Genomic DNA, 26747 nt, shown 5'->3' with positions numbered 1-26747 from the left:
AGTCCAAGTGGATTATCATGAGCCTAATGGTCAAACTTGAGCAACCATAAAACTATGGCAAACTATGTCAAAGAGATTTCTAGAGAACCAAGATGATTAAGAGGGCTGTGCTCCTTTCCTATTTATTTAACTGATTTGTCTTCCTCCTTTCTTCTCAATGGGGACCCCAAAGCAGCTTACACCATTCTCCTCCTTATCCTCACATCAACTCTGTGATGTAGGGGAAGTTGAGAGAGAGAATATGACTGGCCAAAGGCCACTGAGCTTTCACGTCACAAGTGGGAATTCAAATCACCATGCCACACTGGCTCTCAGCCTTTCCTATGAAGAAAGACTGGGGTATGGAACTCTCCCCTTTAGAAAAAAAAATGACTGGGCATGGTAAAGGTTTATATTACTAGAACTTGGAGGCACCCTACAAAGTTGACAGGCAATAGATTTAGGAAAGCTAAAAGGAAATGGCCATGAGCATAGATGACTTTAAAAGGGGATCAGCCAAATTCATGGAGGATAGGTCCATCAACGACCAACAGCCAGGGTAGTTAAAGGGACCTTCCATATTCAGAAGCAGCAAATCTCTGAATACCAGTGCTAGGGGGCCCCACCAAGGAAGGACTTAGCCTCTATTTCCTGTTTGCTGATGCTCCAAACCACCTGGCTGGCCACCGTGAGAAATGGGATGCTGAACTAGATGGACTTCTGCTCTGATCCAGCGGGGCTTTTATGTTCTTATAGTAATCTTGTTAGAAAGTAGTCCCAATCCCACCCACAGGATGAGCCTGGAAGGGGGCGGGGGAGTATGACTGGGAAAAGAAGGAATACTAGTGTGATGCAGTAACTATGACATAACAGTGGGCTGCATAAATTGGGCCATCAAACTGATTGCTGCTGTGGTTGAGTTAATTCTACTCTCATCCTTCCCTGCATGAACAAGAGAAAAGGATAGGTAGCAGGGGTAAATGGAAGAATATGGCCTTCTACACTTTGTGCTGTTCAACCTTATTATATCCTGTCTTCAGACAGCCAGAGTATCAGAAACAGTGGGAGAGAAAGGGGGAGGCATAGTATGAAAGCCTCACTGGAGGTCCTGCGGAAGACACCTTGAACCAAAGTATATAAAACAAACCACCTTCACTCATGTGTGACCCCATTCCATGAAAGTGACACTTTGTGAAAGAGAAAAGAATATCTAGTTTTAAACTAAGCAACAAGGGTGAGCTTCAGAAAGAATATCTAACATTGTGAGATTGGCAGCCCCTACTCCATACAGGAATTAATAGCAAGCTGGCTTTGCCTCCTGTCTGGATGGGATGGGCCATTCAAAGACTGAAGAAACCCATTCTTTTGCCATCCTTCTAAAACATACTAAATAGTTACTCCACCATAGCCACAAATCTTGTTTATCAAGAATTCCTTACCAGGCCAGGGAAGGGGACAGGTTCACCTCGAGCAGCCAAGGCTTCAGAGTAGAATCAATGAGGACATCAAAACCATATAGCTCTGAAACATAAATACACAGACAAATTTCTAGTGATGATGCATCTTTCTTTCCAGGAACTTAAATCACTACTACACAAGCCTCGGCAAAGGGGATTTGTCAGAAGAAACTTGACTGTCAGCAAAGCTGTAAGCTCAGGAAAAGTCCCAGTAAGATAAAAATCTAAATGGTAAGTAGAAGGAAAAGGGAGAACAATAATAGAGAAACAGAAAAGCTACAAGCAGCTATCTTCCAGCATCCCAGTTATCCAGATATGCCAATCTGCAGATTTCCTAAACACTGCTTCTTTAGGAACCAGTGAACCTACCACCTTGTCCTCAAATATCTGATCTGCTTCACCAGCAAAGAAGGATGAAAGGAAAAATCAGGTTGGCAAAATTGCATAGGGAAGGAAGGGTTTATTCTCCACATAAAACTTAGTGATATCAGCTCTTTTGCTTCTGAAGCCCATCATTGGTTCTGTTTTGTTCTCAGGACTGTAAAAGTTATTTCCAAATTTCTAGATACCAGATTAACAATTTTATCTTAAAAGGTAAAGGTAAAGGTATCCCCTGTGCAAGCACCGGGTCATGTCTGACCTTTGGGGTCATGCCCTCCAGCGTTTTCATGGCAGACTCAATACGGGGTGGTTTGCCAGTGCCCTCCCCAGTCATTACCGTTTACCCCCCAGCAAGCTGGGTACTCATTTTACTGACCTTGGAAGGATAGAAGGCTGAGTCAACCTTGAACTTCCAGCCTCATGGGCAGAGCTTCAGACTGCATGTCTGCTGCCTTACCACTCTGCACCACAAGAGGCTCCAATTTTATCTTAGCCTCTACTATTTGGACACTCATCAGGAATTCCTCTTCCATGGACATCTTGCATCATGCTTGCTGTCAAAGTACAAACATACTTCCAGAACAAAGTACCAAAATGTGGCCACCAACATTCATTGTCATTCCTTCTAGAAAAATCCCTGTACCTTCCCTTTAGACTGATAAATTTCCCTTCAAAGAATGCTAGGAAAAAAATTTTCTTTGCTTCTAATTAACACATCCATTCCCTGAGGCTCCTTTAACACACGCATGTGTCCACACTATTCTCTCATTTACACAGAGAGTAACACAATTTTTTTGCAGAAGAGTTGGTTCTTATATGCCGCTTTTTCTCTACCCGAAAGTGTCTCAAAGCAGCTTCCTCTCCCCACAACAGAGGTGGGTGAGGCTGAGAGAGCCCTGATATTACTGCTCGGTCAGAACAGTTTTATCAGTGCCGTGGTGAGCTCAAGGTCACCCAGCTGGCTGCATGTGGGGGAGCAGGAAACAAACCCGGCTCATCAGATTAGAAATCCACACTAACCGCTACATCAAGCTGCAGTAGAAAAGAGCAAGAGTCCAGTGACTCTTTAAAGACTAACAAAATTTATGGCAGGTTATGAGCTTTTATGAGTTATTGTCTATGTCTATTCTTCATAGTGAGCAGTGACTCACAAAAGCTCATACCCTGATACAAATTTTGTTAGTCTTTAAGGTGCTACTGAACTTGCTCTTTTCTACTGCTACAGACAGACTAACATTTATCTCCATGGAAGACAATTTTTGACACATTCATTGTTCCCACAGAGGAAAGCACATGTAGAAGCTCTTAGACTTATAGATTGATTGCATTGATTGTTCCTTCTTTTTCTAGGCAATGTAGTAAGATGCTTTCAAGTTGCCCCTCTGTACTATGAATACTTCCTCCATATGCGTTACACAGATCCAAAAGCCCAGGTTTCACACATGCCAAAAGTTACACTTTTAATACGTATTCAATGCAATCTGCAAATGGATTTTACCGTGTGAAATGGCATGCAAACCATCCCAAAAGAAAGTGGACTGAAAGTGCAACTTTCTGCGTGTGTGAAAGCCTCCTATGAGTGAGAAGCACATAAACCACAAAAGGTAGTTTGAATACTTGGCAGCAACATCCAACAAGAACATCTATAAGCGCTCAGTTTGTCAGAACTGTCAATAACCTTGGAGGTCGCCCTTCCAAGTGCTAGCCAGCGCTGACCCTGCATAACTTTTGAGATGACAGGAACGAGCTTTGTATAGACTAACCCGGTCAGGCTAGGCCTCCGGTAACACAACTGTAGACTCTAGAAAGAGGTTTCCACTTAGATACCAATGTATAAAGGCTTTATATGGAACAGTTCAATGCCGGCTGCTGTTTTGGAGAATGTACAGGCAGAGCTCCTGGAGTCCAGAGAAAATGGATAACTCATGAGCTGTGTGAGCAACTCCCGTGGCGTCTACTCTACAGCTGCTTGACACAGCCAGGCTTCCTGGTGTCGTTTCCCCTTTGTAAAGGGATTAGAGAACGCAGATTGATTAAAGGAGGGTAGTGCTCTGGGATATCTCCTCTTGGCATGCATGCATTCGGCAGTAGGCCTGACAGCTCATATTGCACCATTAGGGTTAAGGGTAAAATAGGAGGAAACTGAAGATCGGATTTCCTAACTTTCCACCCACACTGGCTTCTGCGAACAACAAATGGCTATTTCATCTTCACAGCCCTTCCTTAGCATTTGATACGAGTTCAGAAGGCCACCTCTACTGACAGGATTCAGAAATGTGTACTCCCTCCTTATAACAGAGATTTGTGAATAAGCCTCCCCAAGATTCTTATAGCCAGGAAAGCTTAGAGGAGATCCCCTTCCAACATAACAAAAAACAGCAGCTTGTCCTGAATGGCTCAAGTAATAATACCAGGAAACAACTTCTGTCCCACACAAACAGACAGAATCCAAATTTGAGATTACTCAAGGATAGTTAAAAACTGTGCATCTCCACAATGCCACCTATTTCAGTCTTTATTACCCAGATGGTGATGATGTCACAACAGGTCAGTGGGGGGAAAATGGAAATAATCCAATTACAGGGAAAATTGGGTAGCCCAGTAAGACAGACTTTTTGCTCTGGACCACTAGCACTTCAGCCTGAACAGGATACAAGAAAAAAAGATAACATGATAACTGATGTTGGGGACGAGTAGAGTGAACCCTGCCACATGGTGAACATTCACTGCACAGGACAAGGAAGCCCAAGAGGGATGCAGCAAGGCACTCCAATCAGAAGGCTGCCAAGCTTGAATTACCAGTAGCGACATCATTAAGGTATGGCCTGGCTATAAGCAAGCATTCCTGGTTCGGTCTGAAGCAGCCTTCTAGAGAAAGGTGAGACAGAGAAGCAACCCAAGAGCCTTTACTGAATATACTCCTCCTAGCCAACCAGTTTTCTAAGCCAAAGGAGGCCTTCACAGCTAACAGTGCTGCATTACGCAAGAGATCGAGGCTCTCATGTGTAAGACAAAGCTCCCCCCACCCATCATCATCTGACAAAATCTTCTGGGGTTCCAGCTGCAGTTCAAGGAACTGTTGCCTCATAACTGCTTTCTCTCATCTCAGATAGACCTGTAGGCCTTCCAAGTGCTGGGGCATTGTTCAGGAGATTCAGAGCAAGAAGGACAACAAATCAGGCCCTAGAGTAGGAGACAACGTGCACCTGAAGGCCAACCCCCTCCCTGCCTGTCACAGACAATGGTATTTAAATTTCTATGCAATCATTAGTTTTACCCTCTACCAAAAGTACCCATTTTACTTGAATGCTTTCAGCAGCATGACAACAGCACAATTTCACATGCAGTTCATTCACTGAAACACAGATGTTCAGAAAATAGTCATGTTGCACCTCGCCCCCTCAATCTTCCCCTTGTTCATCTTACTTGAGTCACAACTGGATTCCCTCTGCTATATGGTAAAACTACTAAACCTCATGGCTGCAATACAGCCCCCAAACAAGGCATTGCTGATACAGTCCCATGGTTTTAACATTTTGTTTGGGATATATGTGTTAATGCTTTCATTCTACAGCATATTCACAAAAAGTTACAAGTCTGCTAAATGTATATGTTTCAGTAAAGCAACTTCGTTTGTATTATCTCACCTAGACTGTGAGAATGACCTAGTCATGTCTCAAAAAATATACTGCCTACATCACAGTTCCACAAGTGGTGATATGGAACTCAATTATACCCTTTCTCTAGATTCATATTTCACTGAGAGGAGAGGTATGGGTGCAATGGTAAAGTATGAGTCAGAAAATTAAATTTGTACCGCTCACAAGCTTCTCTCTCACCCCAGGGAAAGGTTTCACAGTGCTTCAAAGCAGGGCTTACTGTGCCATAATGGGGCTTTTCTCTGCCCACCCAGAAGCAGACTCCAGGAGTCAAAACAATGAAACCTTTAATAGGCTTGGGCCAGAATACACCAGTCTCCTCCCTCCTCCTCCTGCTGAATCACCTCTGCAATGGTCTGCTTGGAGTGCTGAAAGCTCCCACTCTCTCATTTAACCCTGTATCACCCTCCTTGGTTTTCTGCAAATGGTGATAAGCCTGCTTAAGTTTTCTCAGTATGAATATTATGATCACCCTCTCGCTTCCTAAACTACACTTATTATCCAGTCTGTTAAAGAGTTTAATCCTGTGTGAAGCTGGCTTATCACAATTCCCCTTTCCTGTCAAAGGAGACTTGCCAATTTTGTCCATTTTCTTCAAAGAGCAGAACCCCCACTAACCTCCACCCCCTACAGATACTGTACAGAGCTCACATAAGAACTAACAGTGGCATTTTCCAGACTACCTGCCAAATCAATGCCTAGTCAGGATGTATACATAATACCTGCAGTCTCCAGAGAGGCTACAGCCAGACCACCTAGGCCTGCAATTTAGTCATATCTCCCAATGTCAAACCAACTAGCTCTTACAAGAGAAGAAAACTGTCCACATTGAAGATAGAAAACACATTATACCCATGAAGCTTATACTTTACTTTCTCCCTCTTGTTCAAATCTTAACCCCCATATTCAACCCAAGAGTCAAGGGCCAGCTGTCATAGATTCCATAGCAGTTAAAGAGGAAAAATGGACACATACCCTGTTGACTACATAAACTGAAATATTTTACCCCTTCATTTTTCTTTGCAGATATGAACAAATGCCAGTCTCTTTATTGTTCATTCAAAATTGTTGTGCAGCTTTCACAGCACTCTACATACCTTACGTTGAAGGATAGTGTAAACAAAGTAAGTTCTATATCGCTCCAATGTAAGTACAATTTAGAAGAAGAAGAAGAAGAGTTGGTTCTTATATGCCGCTTTTCCCTACCCGAAGGAGGCTCAAAGCGGCTTACAGTCGCCTTCCCATTCCTCTCCCCACAACAGTCACCCTGTGGGGTGGGTGAGGCTGAGAGAGCCCTGATATCACTGCCCGATCAGAACAGTTTTATCAGTGCCGTGGCGAGCCCAAGGTCACCCAGCTGGTTGCATGTGGGGGAGCACAGAATCGAACCTGGCATACCAGATTAGAAGTCCGCACTCCTAACCACTACACCAAACTGGCTTTAGATGTTAAGCAGCATTACACAAACCTGGTTGATGAGAAACACTGAATGCAAATGTAATAGTGGAAAAGACTCAAAGGGAACAACATCCCAATTATTTACACTCTAAACAGATTACAAAAGGTTTTTATGAAATCCAACAGTTCCTCATTCCCCCCTACCCCAACAACTGGGGGGGGGATTATCATGAGGAAAAGCATAAAAACAGAATAGCACCATGTTTGAAAGGTTCAATCTCTAGAATGTAACAAGGGAAAAAATGGTACATTTCTTGTTCAGAGAACTTGGAACAGAGGATAAAAAATCATATGAGTAGTCTCAACAGTCAAAACGGAGACTGAGTAAGAGTTCTCAGTAGACAGACTGGAAATTCTCATGGACAGATTTCTGCCCATGGAGTGTGACTTTCTTGCCTCCCCCCTCTCACTGCAGTCCAAAATGTCTCCTGAAATGTCACAGAAGGTGGGAGGGTTGAGGTTTTGTAGCAAGGAGTGAAAACTGCATTCTTCCCTGCCTGTGTAAGTCTTCTGTGGGATCCCAGCCAGTGAGTGGGACTTCAGTTCCTGCAACGATCTTCTTTGCGGCTAGTAGAAGCAGAAGCTTACACAGGGATGGGATTTAGATTACCTTTCAAATGCTGAATCTGGACCCAATGGAGGAGTTGAACATTCTGTACTTCTACTGCAAAAGGATACTGCACAAGTCAGCTGGCTCTACAATGTTGGCGCAAACCATATTTGTGATAACTATAAGCATTCTGTACTTACTTACCAAGCTGGTCTTTTTTAGCAAAGAGTCATCTGAAGAACTAGATACATCACAATTTGACTTCACTTGTCAGCCCAACTATCTACATCTACTGCATTTTTGAAGAGAGCAGTAGGCATTCAACCAAAAAGAAAGAAAAACCTATCCCAAGGCTACTAGGAATGTTTGCAAACTTTATACAGAAGAAAATAAAATAAAAGGTCTCTTCTTTCTGTATGGCTTTATTGCAAGATCCAACCAAAACGGATTTCTAGATATCTCCCATTTTCAAGGTAAATTTTCCTCAGTGGTTGTTCCTCTCACTTGTAAATGAATTGGTACTTCAATACCTCTATGAAATGAAATTGTTTAAAGTATACCCTGGCCTTTGGCTCTGCAGTGTAGGGATGCTAGTAATATGCATTGAACTCAGAAACAATGAGCCAACCAATATTTTAAAATAGGCAAAATAGGTCCTGTCTGCTAACACCTGTCAATAATCAGGCTGCTGTATTATGAAGCACCTGTAGCTTTTGGTTTTCAAGGGCAGATCACATTACAGTAAACCAGCCATGAGATTACAAAAGCATGGATTAGCAAAGCCAAGGAGAGAGTTGGCAAAACACAAATGCAGTTTACAGAAGGCACCCTTGGCCACCACACCAACTTGTTTGTCACACAACAAGGCTGGCTCACAAGTACCCCCAGGCTTTTAGCTGGTCTGCAAATCCAAACTATCTACCACCAACAGATCCAAACACTCCAAATCATAATCAGCCTTTCCAACCAGCATGCCATGACAATGCCTGAATCCAGGATTGAGCACCCTTAACCCTGCCTCTTCAAAAGCCTGCGTTTAGCCATTACGATGCCATATAAACGTCCAGTTTTAATGACTCTGATAATTACACTGCTGCCCAATTCCAGGCTTGTGTGATCCATTTCCTGAGCTAAAGCAGGCATTCAACTCTTATTCCCTTCGGCCTGTGGCACAGGGCAGCCTTGATAAACCCTCAGTACAACCTAGGCCACGGGAGCGAAATGTTTCTAGACTCCGCAATACCAAACTCTGCCGTTTCTATCCGGTGTTTGCACACAGGGCTGCAGGAAGCAGTAGGTAGCTGCCAAAAGGCAGGCAGAGGGGCAAGTGCTGGAAAGTGGGAGAAAGCACACACTGGTACCAGCCGCTGTTTTCTGGAACTATTCCCAGCTTCCTTGCCAATGAGCTCTTCAATCTTGCCAGCACATACTTTTGTATAAAACTTATGCCAGATGTAAACTCTACCGCCGCCATGTGGTATAATTGCCCAACACATAAATCCAGAAGATACTACCAAGCCAGTGCAACACACTTTACCCCTAAAGCTCTGTTTTAAATAATCAACACATTTCCAATTTTTTTTTTAAAGGAGTCACTCTTGTAATGGCCTGAAAATGCTCCGAATTATCTTTTCAAATCAAGAACCAGTATTTCCCCTAGGACAGCATCCTTATGAATAAAAAGTATTTGAATTTACAGTTTCCTGAAAGATACTAGCGGTTTATCCCAGCCCAATGGGATAAGTATTCTATTACAATAAATGAGTGAACACTGTCTTCATTAGGACTGCTACCTGAGTATTCTAGACATTCTGTGTCAAAAAATAAATTTGCGTCAGGACATAGGTAATTTATTCAAGTTTCAAAATTAAGGTCTGGTAGAGATGAGAAGTCAGAGGAGGGGAGAAATCTATTCTTCCAAGACATTTTTTCCCATGGAAAAACTGGAAATTTTTGGGAGTACTAAAAAACCTCTTATTAAATAATTTCTCTTTTAGAATGCTTTTAAAGACAAGGTGGGTATGCTATCGACACATTCAGATCTTAAATCCAAGATGCATTTCTGCAGCGAGAGGGCCAGGTATGCAACAGTGTGGTGGATTCCAAAACACTATCTCCAATTAGAAGACTGACCAATATGGTAGCCTTTAGTTGTAAAAAGCAATGGATTCTAGGATTTTTTTTTTAACCCTATCTTCACATATACACCAGGAGACCTTAGTGGCCATTACTACACAAGAAAATCAGGAGAAAACCCACTGAACTCACAGTTTCAATGTGCTACCTCACTAAGCTTTGTGGCTTATTCTGAAAACCTCCACTTACACATACTGATGAGTATCTTTCACTTAGTGCCCTGGGAACAAAGCACATCGAGATCCAAGACCCACCACCAATTTACTAGTGTTATCTCCACAGGGCAACTGCTTCAGTGGATAGGGCAGGTGATCAATGCCTCAATAGAACTAGATCTCCAAAAATGGTTCTCTTCTTCTCACTTACCGTTTAATATCTCCATAAAACCGATAAGAACAGTCACCTAGAGCAGTGGTCCCCAACCTTTTTATCACCGGGGACCACTCAACGTCTTTTACTGACACCCGGTGGGGGGGGGGGTAGTTTACTCCTCTACTCTCAACCACTGCCGTAGCGCTCTCTGATCGCTATGGTAATGTTTAAACATCCCTTCAAAATAAGATACAGACACGCCACAACAATGAACATAAGGAACATTTTATTTTCATGGAAATTTTAACTCATGACAATGACAAATCAATGGGAACCCTGAGCTTGTTCTTTGCAACGAGATAGTCCCATCTGGGAGTGATGGGAGACAATGACACCCGAAGTGTGTTGTAAAGGGCCGGGGGGGGGGTTAAGTAAAGGGCCGGGGGAGGCATCCTTCGGGGCCCACCTCCAATTAGTTGAAGGACCACATGTGGTCCGCAGCCCACAGGTTGGGGATCGCTAACCTAGAGTTTCTTGGACAAGTGCCATAAATATGGCATTGTATTTTTCCATTGAGTTTTAGGGAGGTGGTTGAATATGCAGCCTCACTGAAAACAGAAGCAGCCCAGGTAAAGTAACTGTGGAGAGAGCTGCTGTTGGTAAAGAAGTCAAGCAAGTCTTCTCTAGTATCGCAATGAAAGGCAGTCACAGAGGAAAAAAGAGACCAGTTATGGGAGGCAAAAATCTCTTCTGTTGCTTGCAAAAATGCCTTTATTGTGCAGACTGGAAACATACCATGACAGTTCCATGATCTCTTGACTTGCCTCACTCCTTACAGTCAAAGTTTAAACTCTCTAATACTAAATTCCAGAACAACCTATTTAATAACATCACCAATTTCTTTCTGTTATAACCACCACCAAGGGGACTTCTTTCATTTCATGTGTTATTTGTTAACAAAGAAGTACATGTCTCTAGTCCCCAGATTACAGTTTCTCTATTAATGACATGGTATGGAAAGCAAATTCCACTCCCTCACACAGCACCACTGGGCAGGAAGAAACATGAAATGTACTCAGAGAGCCCACAATAATGCTTGTTAAAACAATAATGCTTGGTAAGTCTCCTTACCAAAACAAACACCACGATGAGGGACGAAAGCTTTACAGGCTGTAGCAATGGCCAGCTCCGCAGAAATTATTGTCTTAATGATCAGGTCCTCCACACTTGCCATCAAAGCTGGAAAGAGAAAAGGGGGAGGAACAAAAAGATAGATGAGGATATTAAAATAAGAACAGTTTATATATATATTACTAAATGGACAGTTCACATGAACTTGGGCATCACCAGCAGTCAGTAAGGTAAATTCCCATGTTCATGTACAGGTAATATGAATGCATCTAATAATTGTTTTTATCCCATCCTTCCTCTAAGAAGCTCAACACAGCATATAATGGTTCTCTCTTCCCTGTCCTTTTATTTATGTATTTCTTAAATTAATATACCACCCCCCGCCCCTCGAGCCAGTCATCTCAGGGCAGCTTATACCAACACTGTCTTAGGCTAGAGACAAAGAAAATGTGAGCACAAAGAGTTTCCATGACAATGTGGGGACTGAATTCAGGCCCTCTGGATCCTAGTACGAAACTTTAACCATTACACATCACTAGCTGTACTGTGGGAAGGAACATGCCTGTAATATACTATCAAAATATACCTCCAATGTCAAAGAACAAGACCAACTGGTCTGCTCATGCTCTTGCAAAGGTTCTTCAAAGATTACCAAGTGACAGGACCTGACAGGTGGATCACCTCCCCTTCCCCAGTAATTTGCCCACTGTTTTATTCACACTTTTTGCAAGTTCTTTTTGTCTTCCAGAGAAAAGTCTTCCATACCTTAATGTTTTCCCTGAATTACTGCAACTTTACAAATGTGCCTAAAAGCCTATGCTACATAACTGAACACCATTATCATCAAAGGGATCAGCAGACCCAGCAATACATGTCCCAGGCAATCAGGATAAAAGGTGTGCCCACCTGTTCTAGACCACCCTGTCATTTTCAGGATTGCATGTGCACCCACCTAGATATGCCAAGATGACCACTGGCTTTGATCGATGTAAGCAACCTGATTATGCCAGTAACCTCATTTAAAGCTGTACTGTGGAAGACAACCTAATTTAAGCAGTACATTGTACTTCTGGCATTTCACAATTGTTTCTTCACCAGTATTTCAAGGTTCAATCCCAACTGAATGCATGTGTAAACAAGAAGACATGTAGGTCATTCTATACTCTGCACTAAAATGCATTTATGGCACAAAATAAGACAAACCCACTCCTCCAAAAACAAAAACAAAAAAACAGAAGAATCATGCAGAAGCACTTTCCTCTCCAACCAAGCTCTGAGAACTCTGGGCCTGAAAGAGATCGGTGCTTAAAAAAAGGAAAGCTTCTCAATCAGACATAATGAAATTTGCATTGTTCATTCATTGTGCAACCAGTGGATGCAAAAAGACACAGTATGGAATTCCAAGACGAAATAATAAGGATGCATATGTATCTCCCCCATCCCCAACACGCACGTCACTAATAAAGTCATTCACAATTCCAAGGAAGAGATGCTAAACAGGAGGGAGGGAACAGTAAGATGGCATAAACACTCATCCCAACAAGAATTAGATGCTGGATTCTTCTCTTCTGCTGTCTAATTCCATCAATAGAATGGGGAGAGTCATCAACGTAGAGGAGCAGAACTGTGGGACCATTTCCGTACAAGAGCAAACCCCTCTACTGGCATTCTTAAAGTATTGAAAAATGCAAACATTTCTGCAGATGACTTTGCCTCCTCAAGGGTAGATCCAAATTCCACACCCCTGTACCTCACATTTTTCAAATCTTCCCTTGCTTCCCCTCCTCCCTTCAGATCTTGACTCAGTTTCCTAGTAAGGAATTCTCAGATACAAATTTACTTTCCCACCGCACTGCCATTTTGTGTTGCTATTTTTTGTTGTCATTGTCCTGCGTTAACCCTGCCTACTGCCCTCCCTGTCCCACCAAAGTTGTCCCTGAGCCATTCACCTTAAAAAAACACACGATTACATTAAGACATAGTTTTTAACAATAATATTAAAAAGAAGCAGCCTATCTGCCCAACAGAGCCTGTGAAGGAAAACTCTCTCTAACAGAGCCTGTGAAGGAAAACTCCACAGTTTCCTGTGGAAGGGGAGTCAGACTTTCCCTATTGAAAAGTGCACTTTTTTTGCTACTGCAAGTATGTTGCAACGTTGCTGTTTATTGCAGTGGGGGGGGGGGGAGTGAACCCAGTTCATGGGTGAAAACTGGAGGCAAGTAGCTGTTTTAGTGGACTTTGAAATGGACAATAGGAAAGAACCACCGGTAGCAGGAATCACCAGTCAGACTCTCCCCATTAGAAAGCAAGATAGTTTGTTTTACGTTCAAGCAGCTGATCTGTCCAGTATCCTGCAAAGAAGCCATTCCTGCAAGGAGAACTCTCCCTACACAGAATCAGCTCTATTGTTACCCTAATTAAAACACAGTTCCCTTTAAGGGGGAGAGTGTAGGTCAGACTTTCCCTCCTGCAAACCAAGCCTTTTTTTTGACAATACAAGTTAAAAATGCACATACAAGAAAGACTCTGTCAATGACTAAGTGCATGACAGGAGGCAGCACGGATCCTGTTCAAAGTAAATGCAGAATTCATTAAGCGGGTCTAATCTTTGCTTGCCCTACTGCAGAATGAATACTTTAGACTGGAAGCATAAGATGGGTATATGCCAATTAAGATTTACTGACTGACATGCATACGATGGGGCTTCAACTCAACATTAAAATGAAGTAGGATTAGTACTATGGAAATGGTCTAGGCAACAATCCTAAAGGAGAATAAGACTTAATGCAGCGGCTGATATAATCTATTCTTAAGAGTCATTAGGGCAAATAGTTAAGGAAAGAATAATAGACTTACCCGTTGTATCTTTCCCTTCTTGTTTCAGATACCTCAGCATTGCACTCATACTCCACTTGTTCCCATAATCCTCTACTTCAGGGTCATCACAACTAAAAAAACAACAACTGAATTTATATGCTAGCCTTAAAAATGTTAGGTGTAAAATTGCCACCAGTTCCTATGCTAAAAATTCTCAAGACTTGGGATTCCCAAGCAACTTCAAGTACCTGACATAGTCACCACTCTTCTTGTTGACACTGTAGTTGGTTAGGTGCATGAATTGGTTCTTAATGTTCTTTGCTCCCTGATCGTATCTCACAGTGGCAAACCTACAAAGGAAGAATCAAGACTAAAACATTCAAGACAATGTGGGCCAACTGTTCGATCTTTTGTTCAGGAAGAAGGGCAAAGATGCTCCAGGATTACTTAATCTCTAGGACGTGAGATGAGGAGCAAATTCTGGCCTTTCTGCATCGTCTCCTACATACCTCTTTCCCTCACCACATACAGATGTAAACACTCATTCTGGGAAACCCATAGGAATGTGAAATGTACCTCTGGTTTGGATAAGAAACCTGCTTAACTTAGCAGATCCACTATCCAGAAGCAAAGTATACCAGTGTTGGAAACAAACATGAATGCTTCTATTCAGGCATTCTCCTCTATAAGCATCAAGATATACATTGGGAGCAAGAAGGAAAGGCATGAACATGCACACCATGCTCAGTCTCATTGTACATGAAGGCATATAAAGGTAAATGTCTGAATAGCTTCAGGGTAAATCTAATAAATTAATACAATTTTTCCAAGGAACAATTTCCTCCTCTCCCTTACATTCAATCAGACCTTACAATGCTAGGATTCAGTCATTCTCTTGGAATCAAAGCTCAAGTACTCCTATAGTTATTTGCACGCCTCATTCTTGTGTGTCAATCATATTTGTTTAAATGAGCTTCATAAGAAAATGCCATATTCCTACTGAAACAAATAAATAAAAACCAAGTGTCCTAACATGGACAGCATCATATTCACATTAAATTAGACTTAGAGCTACCCCAGAGTAATGACTATTTTAACTTGTGGCAGGGAACAGCAACTGGCCAGTGGATAGCAACTTCTACAGACTGCCAATGCAAACAAAAACGCTTTATAAGTAAGATACTTATCCCGATCACTGTGGAAAGTGGATATGTTATCTACATCTCTCTACCCAGAGGGGCTATCAAGGGTTTCTTTCAAAATCCTGGCTCTAGGAACATTATGTAAGATACAGTCTGTAATATCTTCAATTTCCCCCTAGCTTCAGATATAAAAACATCGCGCAGCAGGGATTTTAGATTACTTTACATCTTGGTAAGCTGAAAGCATGATCTGAAATCTGACTCTTGTTAAAGTTTTTCAGAGTGGGTAAAAAGTTTAATCTTACAGCCACATCTGTGGGGCTTGATTAATCACTACCATCTCTCTAAAAAAGAAGAAATATGAACATTCCCTGAATGCTAAGTGGCTACAGAATTATTTTTTCTTCTAACTATCCTATTATAGGTAGAGGTTCTAATTTTGCAAGTCTTTCTACAGACGAACTATAAACAGGTAGCAAGTTTTCAACTATGTTCACTGTAATTGCCACCCATTAAAGCAGAGTATTAAAACTCTCTTCTACTTCTACAAGCTGATCATGGGTAAGGTGAGGTGTCTGAAGAATCTGAGAATATTGACACTCTCACACAGGTGTGTGTGCACGTGTGAACTAATCTGGTTCACATGCTACTCATCATCCTGTCTGAGTACTCACGGTCACTGACCAGCTCTCCCCCCCCCTCCCCCGGATGGATGAAGGGGATGCAGGAGAAAAGTTATGACGACTGGCATTCGTAGCAAGCACTGAGCAATTTTAACTGTTTTAACTGTATTTTATTATTTTACAGTTGTTTATTATCTTTTTGGACAAATGTGTGAACCGCCCCAAGCCGGCAATGCTGGGAGGGACAGTCACAGAAATCAATCAAATAAATTCTGTCTATTCTTGGGATTTTTAATAAACATTTAAAATATTAGAACAAGAGTTGGTTCTTATATGCCGCTTTTCTCTACCTCTCTCTTTGAGGAGTCTCAAAGCGGCTTACATTCGCCCTCCCTTTCCTCTCCCCACAACAGACACCCTGTGAGGTGTGTGGGGCTGAGAGAGCCCTGATATCACTGCTTGGTCAGCTTTATCAGTGCTGTGGAGAGCCCGAGGTCACCCAGCTAGTTGCATGTAGGGGAGTGCAGAATCACACCCGGCTCACCAAATTAGGAGTCCGCGCTCCTAACCGCTCTGCAGGGCCTGCAAGACAGAGCTCTTCCACCGAGCATTTGGTTGAGGCCAGGAAGGGGTTGACCGGAGTTCAATCAGGGATCCCACCCTAGCTGAGCATCCCTGTAATATATAACAACTAATATTGATTGTCTGGCTGAACTGAGTAAATTATGTTGGGTGATAGTTTGTTCCGCCATCTTGTGGGTTTTTATGTGTACTGCCATTGTACACATAACGGGGTTTTATGGGGAAATTATTATGGTTTTAATTGTTAGCCACCTCAAGGCAACAAAGTCGTGAGAGGTGGGATATAAATCCAAGAAATAAATAAATAAAACCACTGCACCACGCTGGCTCTTGACTCTCTATTCTCAACTAACACATCTCGTGGCATTGGAAGTGTCAGTCTTGGACCCATTCCAATCCAGTTCCCAGTCAGGACATGTCAGTCCTCTCAACTTATCCCCCCACCCTTTTATTCTTGCATCGTATATATTACCGCTTATAGACAACTTTGCAGGCCAGATTGAAGATGGCCGGGGAGGTGGGAGCTTTCTTAGTTTTTATGTTGTTTTAATGGTTTATACATTGTTGTAAGCTATTGCTGTAAACTGTCATGAGCCTGCAGAATATCTTTCTCTCTATATTGAGCAAGCTGGTTCAGGAGACCCTCTCCAGCCCTTTCAGTCAATGAAGATAAAAAGTGGGTTATGTGGAGCACTGGAGCATCACTCTGGTGACAGAACTACTCTGGTTATAGAACTAACTCCAAGACAACTATTCTAATGAAACTCCTCCTCAGAGATCTGCCCTTCGCCAAACAAAAGAAAGCCTCCTACTCCGACTGCCATATTCCTTCACATTCAGGTCCGTATCATCTTCCACTGCCCTGAAATCCCTCTTCCAAAGTCCAACTACCATCTTCAGCTTTTCTTAAAGGAGATCCACAAAGCAAACTCTCATGCCCTCCTCAACAAGCCTGATTCTCTAATCGAGTAGATAAGCTATGGCAGCTAGTTTCATCCAGGCCTAATTGATCAAGGACCTGCCAGCAGTACAATATGCTGCAATTCAAAACCGATACGCTAGTTAGGAAAATGGGGAAAGGAGGTGGGTCAAGAGACCAACAGCGATTTGGGCATGCCAGGCAGGGGTTACTGAGCGGGGGGACTGGGCTGCTGTAACAGGCTCTGGCCACAGACACAGCCTATGAGGTAATGTGAATTCCTTGGCTCACAGTAAGTACCTGAATTCTTTGGAAACCACAGGAATCCAGCAGAGAAAAGGTAAATATCTCCACGGAGCCAGTGCTAATTAGCAAGCAGGACTATCAGAGGAGGGGGCACCAGGGGGCTTGTGGAACAGGAAGGCAGCACACTGTCAGACATTACGAGGCTCTGATGCCTGCTCTTTCGCTTTGGAACTCACACGGCTCTACAGCCGCATTCATTTCCAGTCCCCCTCTCCTTCTCGGGCCCCTCAGAAGCACATTTGGTTTTCTGTTCAATCCATTGTGCCTTCACAAAACAACCCTTTCTTTCCCACTGCTTCAGCATTTCTCTAACTACCAAGGAGTGCTCAGAAGAGTTTCAGATCAAAAATACATCTCTTTAAAAATCTGAAGTTTTATTTTAAAACAGTTTTTCCCCTCCTTTTGACTTCCAAACAAAGAAAAATTAATATGGGGGGGGGAGAGACCCCAAACCTGTCCAGGAGTGCCCCCTGCTGGCAAATCATGTTTGTCAAACCATTACAAAACCACGTAATACCTTTCGTTTTTTTAACATTTAGACTCCGGGAAAAGCCAGCAAGTATGAAAGGCTGTGGCTTTTAAGCAAGAGAAAGGGAGACAGGGAACAATGGTATACTCATTTCCCAATAATATTTCACAGGAAATAAGTATTATACTTACACCTCATGTTTGACTTTGACTATAAGTAACTGACTGTTCTAAAATAAACCACAAATGTACTATTTTGTCAAGTATGAACTTGCTTTTTCAATACTAACTTCTAGTACCAATGTGATTTATTAAGCCAGTAGTCTGCTTCTATACGAGACCCTAATTTTGGCAAGGGGGATGTGTTAGAAGGGCTTATTATAAAGACACCATCCTCTTCACATGGTCAGTCATCAGCAGAGGAGAACAAGGCCTAGCACGGCTGGTCCTAAAAACAGCGCTGCCTGAGGCTGATGCATGCTGCTGCTGGCACCCTCCACTGCAGAGTAGCTAACCCTTCTTTCCCCCACCCATCTGGCAACAAGCCACCCCAAATGCTGCCAGAACTCCACCAGTTCAAGAAGCCCCATAGGGACTATGTGGCTTGGGACAAACAAAGAGGGAGGTGTTCTGGCTCCTAGCTGGAGCCAACAGGGAGGGAGAACATACAGGTGACAGTGACCTGAGATCGCCACTGTAGTTGAACAGCTGCATTTGAGGGCCAGCATGGTTACTTGCTGTGGATCAAATCAACATACACAAGTGACAACCCCCAATCCTTAGCTGATCAATGCAGTGTCACTGTTCTAGACATCCTATATGCGAAGGACCAGTGTCAGTTCATACAATTTAAATTCTAGATACTTGGACTAACACTGTACATCTGCTCCACATTACTTCCATCACGTAAAAGTACTCCCTTTCCAATTCCAGTGAGCTGTTCAATAGTGCTTTGACTACTAAATGCTTCTTCTGCAGCAAAAAGTCATGAAAATCTTGTGTTCAAATGGAAAATAGTGACCGTTGAAGTACACAGAGAGGTCTCTTGGCAGAGACCAAAGTGTAAAGGGACAAAAAAATTGAAACCTGGTGGCGCCAGGATCTTGAAAGCTTTCCCTTGTGCCTACGCACACAAATCTAGGAAGACAAAAACATTAGCATGCTATAAAAGCCTCAAAGCCTACTACTGCCATCTGAAGGCTAAAAGTAAGAAGATACATATTTGATATTTTCCCTGTTGTTATAGAGTCCTGAATTTTAACCCGTGTCTAAATGTTGTGCAGTTCGCAATAATCAACTGCACCCTAACCTTCTGGGCCTGAGAACAGCGGAAAGACAAGGACCAGAGCCTCACTAAAAGTGAGAAAGGAAAACATTAACTGAGCCACTCCAAAAGCTCTGCAGTGCCTCCATGGGTCAGCTGATCCAGCCATCCCAAGAAAGCCCTATTAAAATGGACCGCAGCCATGCAAGGTAGGAATCCAGCAAAAGCTGCCTTCCCCTTCCACAAATGGAAGTAATTTGCTCAAAATAAAAGGGTATAATTCTGCTGGGGCACAAGGTTCATCATGAAACACAAAAGGTGCTGCCTACCTGGCCAAACCTTCCTCATAGAGGTAAACGACAAGAGGGTCATAGGATGTCACCAGAACATACAGCCGCACATCAAATTTGAAGTCTAGGGGTGGGGGAGAGAAGGAACAGTGATCAATGTCGGCAAGTTTTTCAGCTGATTCTAAGGGTAGGGTATGAATATTACTGAATAGTTATACTCCCCATGCGAGGATGGCACAGCTGTAAATACTTACCACATTAAACAGCAATAGAAACAAAACAGAAGCGTTCTGCCACAGCCCAGTAGCCAATCCAAAACCAAAACTGTCAGTGCAGCAAACACTTGTATAAACTCACCGTCTATGAGGAGGGGGTTGCTGATATAGCGGGAGACCAGAATGTTTTCTTCCGGAGAAATCTGATTTGGCTACAGGGGGCATAAAGCACATTAAATGCGCACTAAAGACCAACATTCAGAATGCCCAGTTTCATTATTTTACCACTTCCCACTGAAAAAAAATTCTTACTGATCGCCATATGCCATTTAATACTTCCCTGGCTTCTTGGGAAATCAAACCTTCTGGTGAACCATTCAATACAAACATTTTAAAGTGTTTGGGAACACTCAAAGTACTAATAACAGGACTAGGGAAAAAAAACACAGTAGGACCTGGTACAGCCTGATCACAGATCACTATGGTTGAAGTCTGCACATGGACTAGAATGGTACAGAGCTTACTCATCAAGCTATCAGTTTAATTTATGACAAAAGGAAGAACAAAAAATTAGGCAAAAAATTAAGAAGAGACAAATTAGAGTCTATGACACAGACTCTAATCTGGAGAGCTGGGATTCCTCACTCCTCCACATGCAGCCAGCTGGATGACTTTGTGTCAGTGACAGTTCTCTAAGAGCTTTTCTCAGAGCAGTTCTCTAAGAGCCTTCAGCCCCACCTACCTCACAGGGTGTCTGTTGTTGGGAGAGGAAGGGAAGGAAATTGTAAACCATCTTGGGACTCCTTTGGGTAGTGAAAAGCAGCATATAAATACCAATTTTTTCCTTCTAAGCAGCAGAAAACAATAACAGGCTAGGGTTTTAGTCAGGTTTTCAGAGTAAGAACTAGTATAAAATTGCTAAGTCAAATCACATCTGTTAACCCATTAGTCTTTCTGTAGGTTATCAACAGCTACGGTTAACAGGGCTACTGTTCTCCTGAACACAGAGAAAAATATGCAAAGATCAGAAGGCCCAAGTTCAAGACCTGTATGCATATGATAATCTCTACAGCAATTATCTTATTTCCAACTTCCTGAAATACCAGCACGGCATACACAGAGAGAGGGTGGGAGGGAGGGAGAGTTTATTTATGACAACCAAAACCGCCATGCTTCCTCCTATGTCAACATCAGATGCAGAACTAAGCGGCTGCTTCAACTTTTCAAGAGTCTACTATTAAACTATGTTTCCAGCAACAACTCAGAAGGAAAAGCCAATCTGCATCTTGAGCAAAGGGATAATAATAAACATACTAAACACTACAATATGACTCCTATAGACACCTACTTTGGAGAGCGCCCTAATGAACTCAGTGGGCCTTTCTATCAAGGCAATTTCACACCACTAGCAGTGGGAAGCAGCCTCATTAAACACTATCTGCAGCGGAACTCTAGCCAGATTGCCAAGATGAGCTTCCCTGTTCAAAGCTTTGAGCTATCGTGACAACTGTGATACCAATCACATTCCTCACATGTAAAAAGCAACTGCTGTACAGACTAGGTGAACTCTTCACAGTAAGAATAGGCCACCAACTGCTAATAATTGAAAGCAAGGGCTGTAACACTTTCAGGAAGTTTTAATCTTCACTATCCCCTAAGATCTAATATGAAAATGACATCAAAGCAGCCTTTTGGAGAGTATCTAGTTAAATTGTCACCACAAGAACGTGAACAACTTAGGTTAGTTACAGAACTGGAAAGACAATAATCATCCCTTAGTATTTGTCACAGATACTACATAGCAGACTTTGGACAGAGTAAACTTGAGAGATTTGTAGATTTAACAGGTTTATAGTGCCTTTTTCAAGTTCTGACCCTTTGTTCATGCCTTCCCCTGAAGCAGAGCGCAAGACCTTGTGTGGCTCTGGAAAGAGTTGCTTCATACAAGTTGGCTAGCAGCTCCTAGATTCCATGGGAAAAAAGCCAGGCTGCGAACAGATGAGACAAGCTGGCCCTTTCAACATGGAGGGAAGATATGAGTGAAAAATGACTCATTGTCCAGTTTTATAGAATGCCAGGAATACTTCTCTTATTAACATTAACACAGAGAGAGAGAGAGACAGAAAGAGAACCTTCTTCCATTTCATGGTTCCAGCCCAGAATCTTGCATAACTGGTTGCAGGCAAGGTACCTGAAGCAGCCAACCATGGATCAACATGGTCTCCTTTTTACCTACTGTCACTCTATCACAATGAGCATAGGATCTCTACCATATTAAATCCTTGATTAGGTAAAGATACATAAAACTCTCCTCAACATGTAGAATGATACTGCCAACAACCAGCTCATCATATGGTTGTATTCCCACCACAGCCCATCTAGCAAATAATTACCTCTGTCATACATTTCCTAATTATTTCTATTATAAATTTCAAGATACTTGCCAGAAGGCTTTTTGGTTATCAGGGAGTTTTAGGAACTCAGTGGCAGCGGTCAGAAAGCATAGAGATCAAGCTTCCCATTACAAGGCAGAAAGTCACCCGACATTTTTGCTCCTATTGTTTTTCCCAAGGCCCTATTTTACTGGTTTCTTTGTTGTATATTCCTACAGCCTCAAGGAGGACAGATTTCCATCCTGACTCTACAGCATTCACACAGAGGCCCGAAGTCCTCCACTTACATGGCGATCTTTTTTGACTGTAATGTAACTAAGAACCAGACACGCTGCACATGTGGAATGAAAGCCAACGTGGCAGGGTCCATTCTACTTGCTGGGCCAAGGTTCTCTCCTTGCATTTCACTTAGGTCAAAATAACAACAACAGACTATCATATCAATTAGTTGATAACATTCCCTTATGGAAATCATACATAACAGGAAAGTGTTCTCTGCTGCTAATTGAAAACCTATGTGTTGGGGGGGGGGGTGTATGTTATCACAAGCTTGCTAGAAGATATAATAAAATCAGAGTCCAGTAGCACCTTTAAGACCAACAAAGATTTATTCAGGGCGTGAGCTTTTGAGTGCAAGTACTCTTTGTCAGAGTGCTTGCACTCGAAAGCTCATGCCCTGAATAAATCTTTGTTGGTCTTAAAGGTGCTACTGGACTCTGATTTTATTGTGCTACTTCAGACCAACACGGCTACTCATTTGTTGCTAGAAGATGTCAGGGAATCTGTGCTTGGTATAGTTTCAAACACTTACACTGTTTATCAAATAGACACCTCGACCTCTAGAAGATGCCACAGGCTTCACTATCCATGGTCCCCTGTCCTTTGTGTAGGAATCTGATTAAGTTTGAAAGAAAAAAATATATAAACAAACATGACAGGAACAAATACTTTGCCAAGGTTAGCAGGATATGAACACACTAGATGTTCACATATTGCACAAAGGGATTGTTTAACATTGACAGGTATCTTTCAGTCTGTCTTTATAAGTGCTCAGAACAGGCATAAGTATTTCTGATTATTCTCTACTTTTTCTGACCCACAGATTATTGTAAAAGGAGCAAAAAGCAGACATTATAATGAGATAAGGAGTTCCTAGATGTCCTCTTGGATGTTCTCCTTCTCATTTAGACTATCAGGACGATCAAAGCTAAGGCCTGGATCCTAGGAACAATTTCCATGTGCACGTCTCTCTGCTGACAAGAGTGCTTTACTGTTAAAACAACTATTTGCACAAGATTGCTGGTTTCAGCAGAAAAGGAAGCATGCCACAGACTATCTAAGGTACACAGGATTAATTCATGGGATCCCAGCCAACCTCTTTAATTAGTCTACCTTGGCATGCATGGAAAAAGCAACACATTATAGGACACCTTTTTGTTTTCTAGTTTTGCCCAAAATGCAATTCAGATCTCAATTATAAGATAGGTCAAGAGGATTCAAGCCAGGAGTTCAACAGAAATATCTTCCCAAAGGGGTTTTACTAGTGTCCTTTCTCTAAAACATCACAAACAATTTACATTTGGAGGCAAGAGTTGGAACACTAGTCAAGAATGATTGGCCCATATTTACACTGCAGCTGACTTAATCACACAGAGTCAGTTACTTACTACAAAATTCTTGGTATTCAGCTGGGAGGATGAAGGTCTGAGGCAGGACATGGAAAGTCTTGAATCCATAGGTCTGCTGCATTCGATTGATATTCTTGTACAGTCTGTCCTTTCGAGTTAATTCATAGGACCTGAAACCATGAATGGATAGTTTTCTGATGCCATTTCTTTGTGACAGTTTTCAGGAATCCATCATTACTTTAATGTCCATGGGCTTGACAAGTATAAGCAACCTAGGCTCATACAGGCTCAAAGCTACAATCTAGCACTTCATTGTTTTTCTGTTCTCACCCTAAGTATACAAGCAATTTGGTTTACCACTGTAATTTCTCATTGCCTATCCACTTTGTTTCTATTGAGGGAACCTTGAAGGATTAGAACTTGTCTGCCCAGCCTGAACAACATGGGCATGCAGAGATGGGATTTGGTGGGGACTCCTCAGATTCTGAATTCTATTCCCCTAAAAGTTCACCAAACACTAGCCAAAAACATTCCTTTGTGCAAGCGGTTACACAATAATTTAGCAATTGTGTTAGGCATCTGTTTCTTAAAGCCATATTCTCATAAAGGTTGTTACTCAGTCTGAGCTCTTGGGAAATGGCCAGTATTAAATCTAAACAAATTTTATTTGCTTCAAACTGCTACATAATCTACAAGACAAGACAAGCCATAAACTCACGGAAATGACCAAAATCTTAACACAGTGGAATCTGAAAGTTGCACTACCTTCCCAACCTTCCACAGAGCACTCATATCCATTATACACCTCTTCTTACCTGGGAAAGTGATTAACTTTTTGAATATCTGTGAGTGTCCGTAAAACGTAGGGCTTCAAGTGGGATCCTGTCCACATTAGGTTATATTCATTGCTGCTGGGATGCACCTGAGGAAATAAAAGATAAGAAAGCAACACGTAAAGAGGACATGTTCATGACCATGTAAAACGTAGCACTGTATGCCTTTCTGTTCAGATGCCTAGGTAATTACTCAGAGAGATCTATTTTCCACCTACAGCCTTAGTTTCAGGAAATCCCACTCCTCAACAAATTCTGCTGCAACCCATTGATAGTCTACATATGTTTAGTCTAAAGGGCTCTTTCCAAATAAAGCAACTTTTCAAATAAAGAACCAAATCAGTTAGCTGGTTTCAAGGGTTTAAAAACTGGACGAATTGCACATGAATGCATCCCAGATGAAATGGCTATTTTATTAGATTCTGTAACAATCCTGCTTGAAAGGAAGTCACAGCTGACTTCTGCAAAGCCAACTTCCTGGTCACAGGTATCTATCATAGTATCTTTTGCTCTTCTTGCTGTCCACTGACTCCTATAAACTCCTATGATAGACTGGGAGTTGGCAGAATCATGGAATACAAGAACTAAATGAAGAAGGCCAGGAGTCCCCTACACAGTGCCCATGGATATCATGATGTCCACTGACACTTCTCCTCGTGACCAGCCACTGGAGATATGATTGGCTGTACAAATTTTGAAAAGCATTGCTTTGGCAGCAGCTGCCACCACAACACACAGATCTTCACTATGTGCCTGAAAGTAAGTTGCAGCAGTCATTTTGTGACTGGCTCCACCATATATGGCAGCGCCCATCACACTGTGTCAGAATCCCATGGGCAAAACCCAGTGACGACAACAAGGAAGGGGAACACACACTATCGTAAGAACATTAGACCAAAATTCAAACCACATAATTTTCAGAAGATACAGCTTTGTAGTGTTTTTGTTTGATGGCTGAAGCTTAAAGACATCCCAGGCCCTGATCTGTAATTGTCTCTCAGCTTGAAAATCAGTTCACATTATATTTAGATGTTCATTCTATTCATATTGAAGAGATCAGATGTACAAACCTCACGGAATCCATGAGCCGTCAGAAGGCTGCGCACCAAACGACTGTCTGTTCGAACAATTTTGTAAGACAAACGATAGCGCTCTGGGAATACAACAACAAAAATGAGTCACAGCACCCCAAGATTAGCCCAGCTGAACTGACCCCAAATGAAAGATACTGTCAGAGAACACTTATTCTAGACTGTCCCATAAATAATGTAGAGCACAGCAAGGCAACACACATAGTAATCGCAAATCACTACTCAACAAAAAGGGACAACATGTATATTGCACAGGGTTAAATTACACAATATTTCATCATCCTGGTATTTTTCTTCATTCAGCATACTTACTATTGGGAAACAAAAGGGACCAGTCATAAGTATATTTATATATCACTTCAGGTATTTAATCTACAGGTACACTCCAGTACTTGGAACTTCTTTAAGTTTTTGTTGCCGTATTTAGTGCAAAAATAAATTGAAGTATAACATTTTTCTAGCTTAAGATACAAATTTTATTAACATTCTGTCATCCTATTCACTCATTAGATCCCATAGTTCCTGAAACTTAACTAATTTCTGTCCGTAATTATTTTGCCCACTTATTTGGAAATGCACCACTTGTTTATCCATCTCAGATCATTTTACCTCCATCTACTCCCTCATGTAGCTGAAATGCCTCTAGAGAAGAATAAAAGAGGCCAAGTACATTTCCTCTTCACTTGCCAACTGATTATGCCACACTAACTCATATCCCTTATCCATGCCAATTCAGAATCCTCAGTACCTTTTCCCCACCTCTGATACTCTCAGATCAGCTACATCAACCTTCTCCGTGTGTTCTTCATTCAAGTGTTTGTCCTTTTTCTCCAACAATACAACTGAAACCATCAGCCTCTCTCCCTGCCACCACTTTCCTCTTCTTTCAGCTCTCCCTATACTTTCTTCAATCCCTTCCTCATACTCATCTCAATTCTTGTCTTTTAAAACCCCATTACAAGACATAAAAGTACTCCCAACATGGTGGAAAAAGATAAGTAAAAACCCGACTCCCACCCCCACTACTAGCGGGGAGGAGAAGGAGGTCCCGACAATGTTTGCTTCAAGACCCGGGGGGGGGGGGGGTTGATCTATCTTGCCAACCCTGGCCTC

At 42.2% G+C, this 26747-nt stretch overlaps 1 protein-coding gene and 1 long non-coding RNA gene across 13 annotated transcripts in view; one reads left to right on the top strand and one right to left on the bottom strand.

Annotated features, from left to right (window-relative positions):
• Positions 1-26747, bottom strand: part of TTLL5 (tubulin tyrosine ligase like 5) — a 138984-nt gene that overhangs the window by 102940 nt on the left and 9297 nt on the right. For all 8 annotated transcript variants that reach the window (XR_013228535.1, XM_077323273.1, XM_077323274.1 and 5 more), the window contains exons 4-13: positions 25614-25696; positions 24526-24632; positions 23750-23880; positions 22894-22976; positions 19832-19901; positions 19514-19598; positions 14129-14230; positions 13920-14011; positions 11064-11171; positions 1419-1500 (exon numbers count right to left, since the gene is read on the bottom strand). Coding sequence is in view for 7 of the 8 variants with exons in the window: in XM_077323273.1 (XP_077179388.1) it covers positions 1419-1500; positions 11064-11171; positions 13920-14011; positions 14129-14230; positions 19514-19598; positions 19832-19901; positions 22894-22976; positions 23750-23880; positions 24526-24632; positions 25614-25696 (943 nt within the window). In the remaining variant the exon portion in view is untranslated. The remainder of the gene's footprint in view (positions 1-1418; positions 1501-11063; positions 11172-13919; positions 14012-14128; positions 14231-19513; positions 19599-19831; positions 19902-22893; positions 22977-23749; positions 23881-24525; positions 24633-25613; positions 25697-26747) is intronic.
• LOC143830588 (uncharacterized) lies at positions 669-8010 on the top strand. Of its 5 annotated transcripts, XR_013228539.1 has the most exons (6): positions 669-955; positions 1555-1667; positions 4450-4635; positions 4927-5061; positions 6503-6600; positions 7707-8010. It is a non-coding gene; the product is annotated as an uncharacterized LOC143830588 (long non-coding RNA). The 5 variants fall into 5 exon arrangements; XR_013228540.1 differs by lacking the exons at positions 669-955; positions 1555-1667 and having other exon boundaries at positions 4345-4635; positions 4931-5061; XR_013228537.1 differs by lacking the exons at positions 669-955; positions 1555-1667 and having other exon boundaries at positions 4346-4822.

Source organism: Paroedura picta, chromosome 2 (genome assembly GCF_049243985.1).
Source record: "Paroedura picta isolate Pp20150507F chromosome 2, Ppicta_v3.0, whole genome shotgun sequence".
In the NCBI taxonomy this organism is placed as follows: domain Eukaryota; kingdom Metazoa; phylum Chordata; class Lepidosauria; order Squamata; family Gekkonidae; genus Paroedura; species Paroedura picta.
Note: the sequence above shows the minus strand (reverse complement) of the source record. Positions and strands in the feature narration are given on the sequence as shown.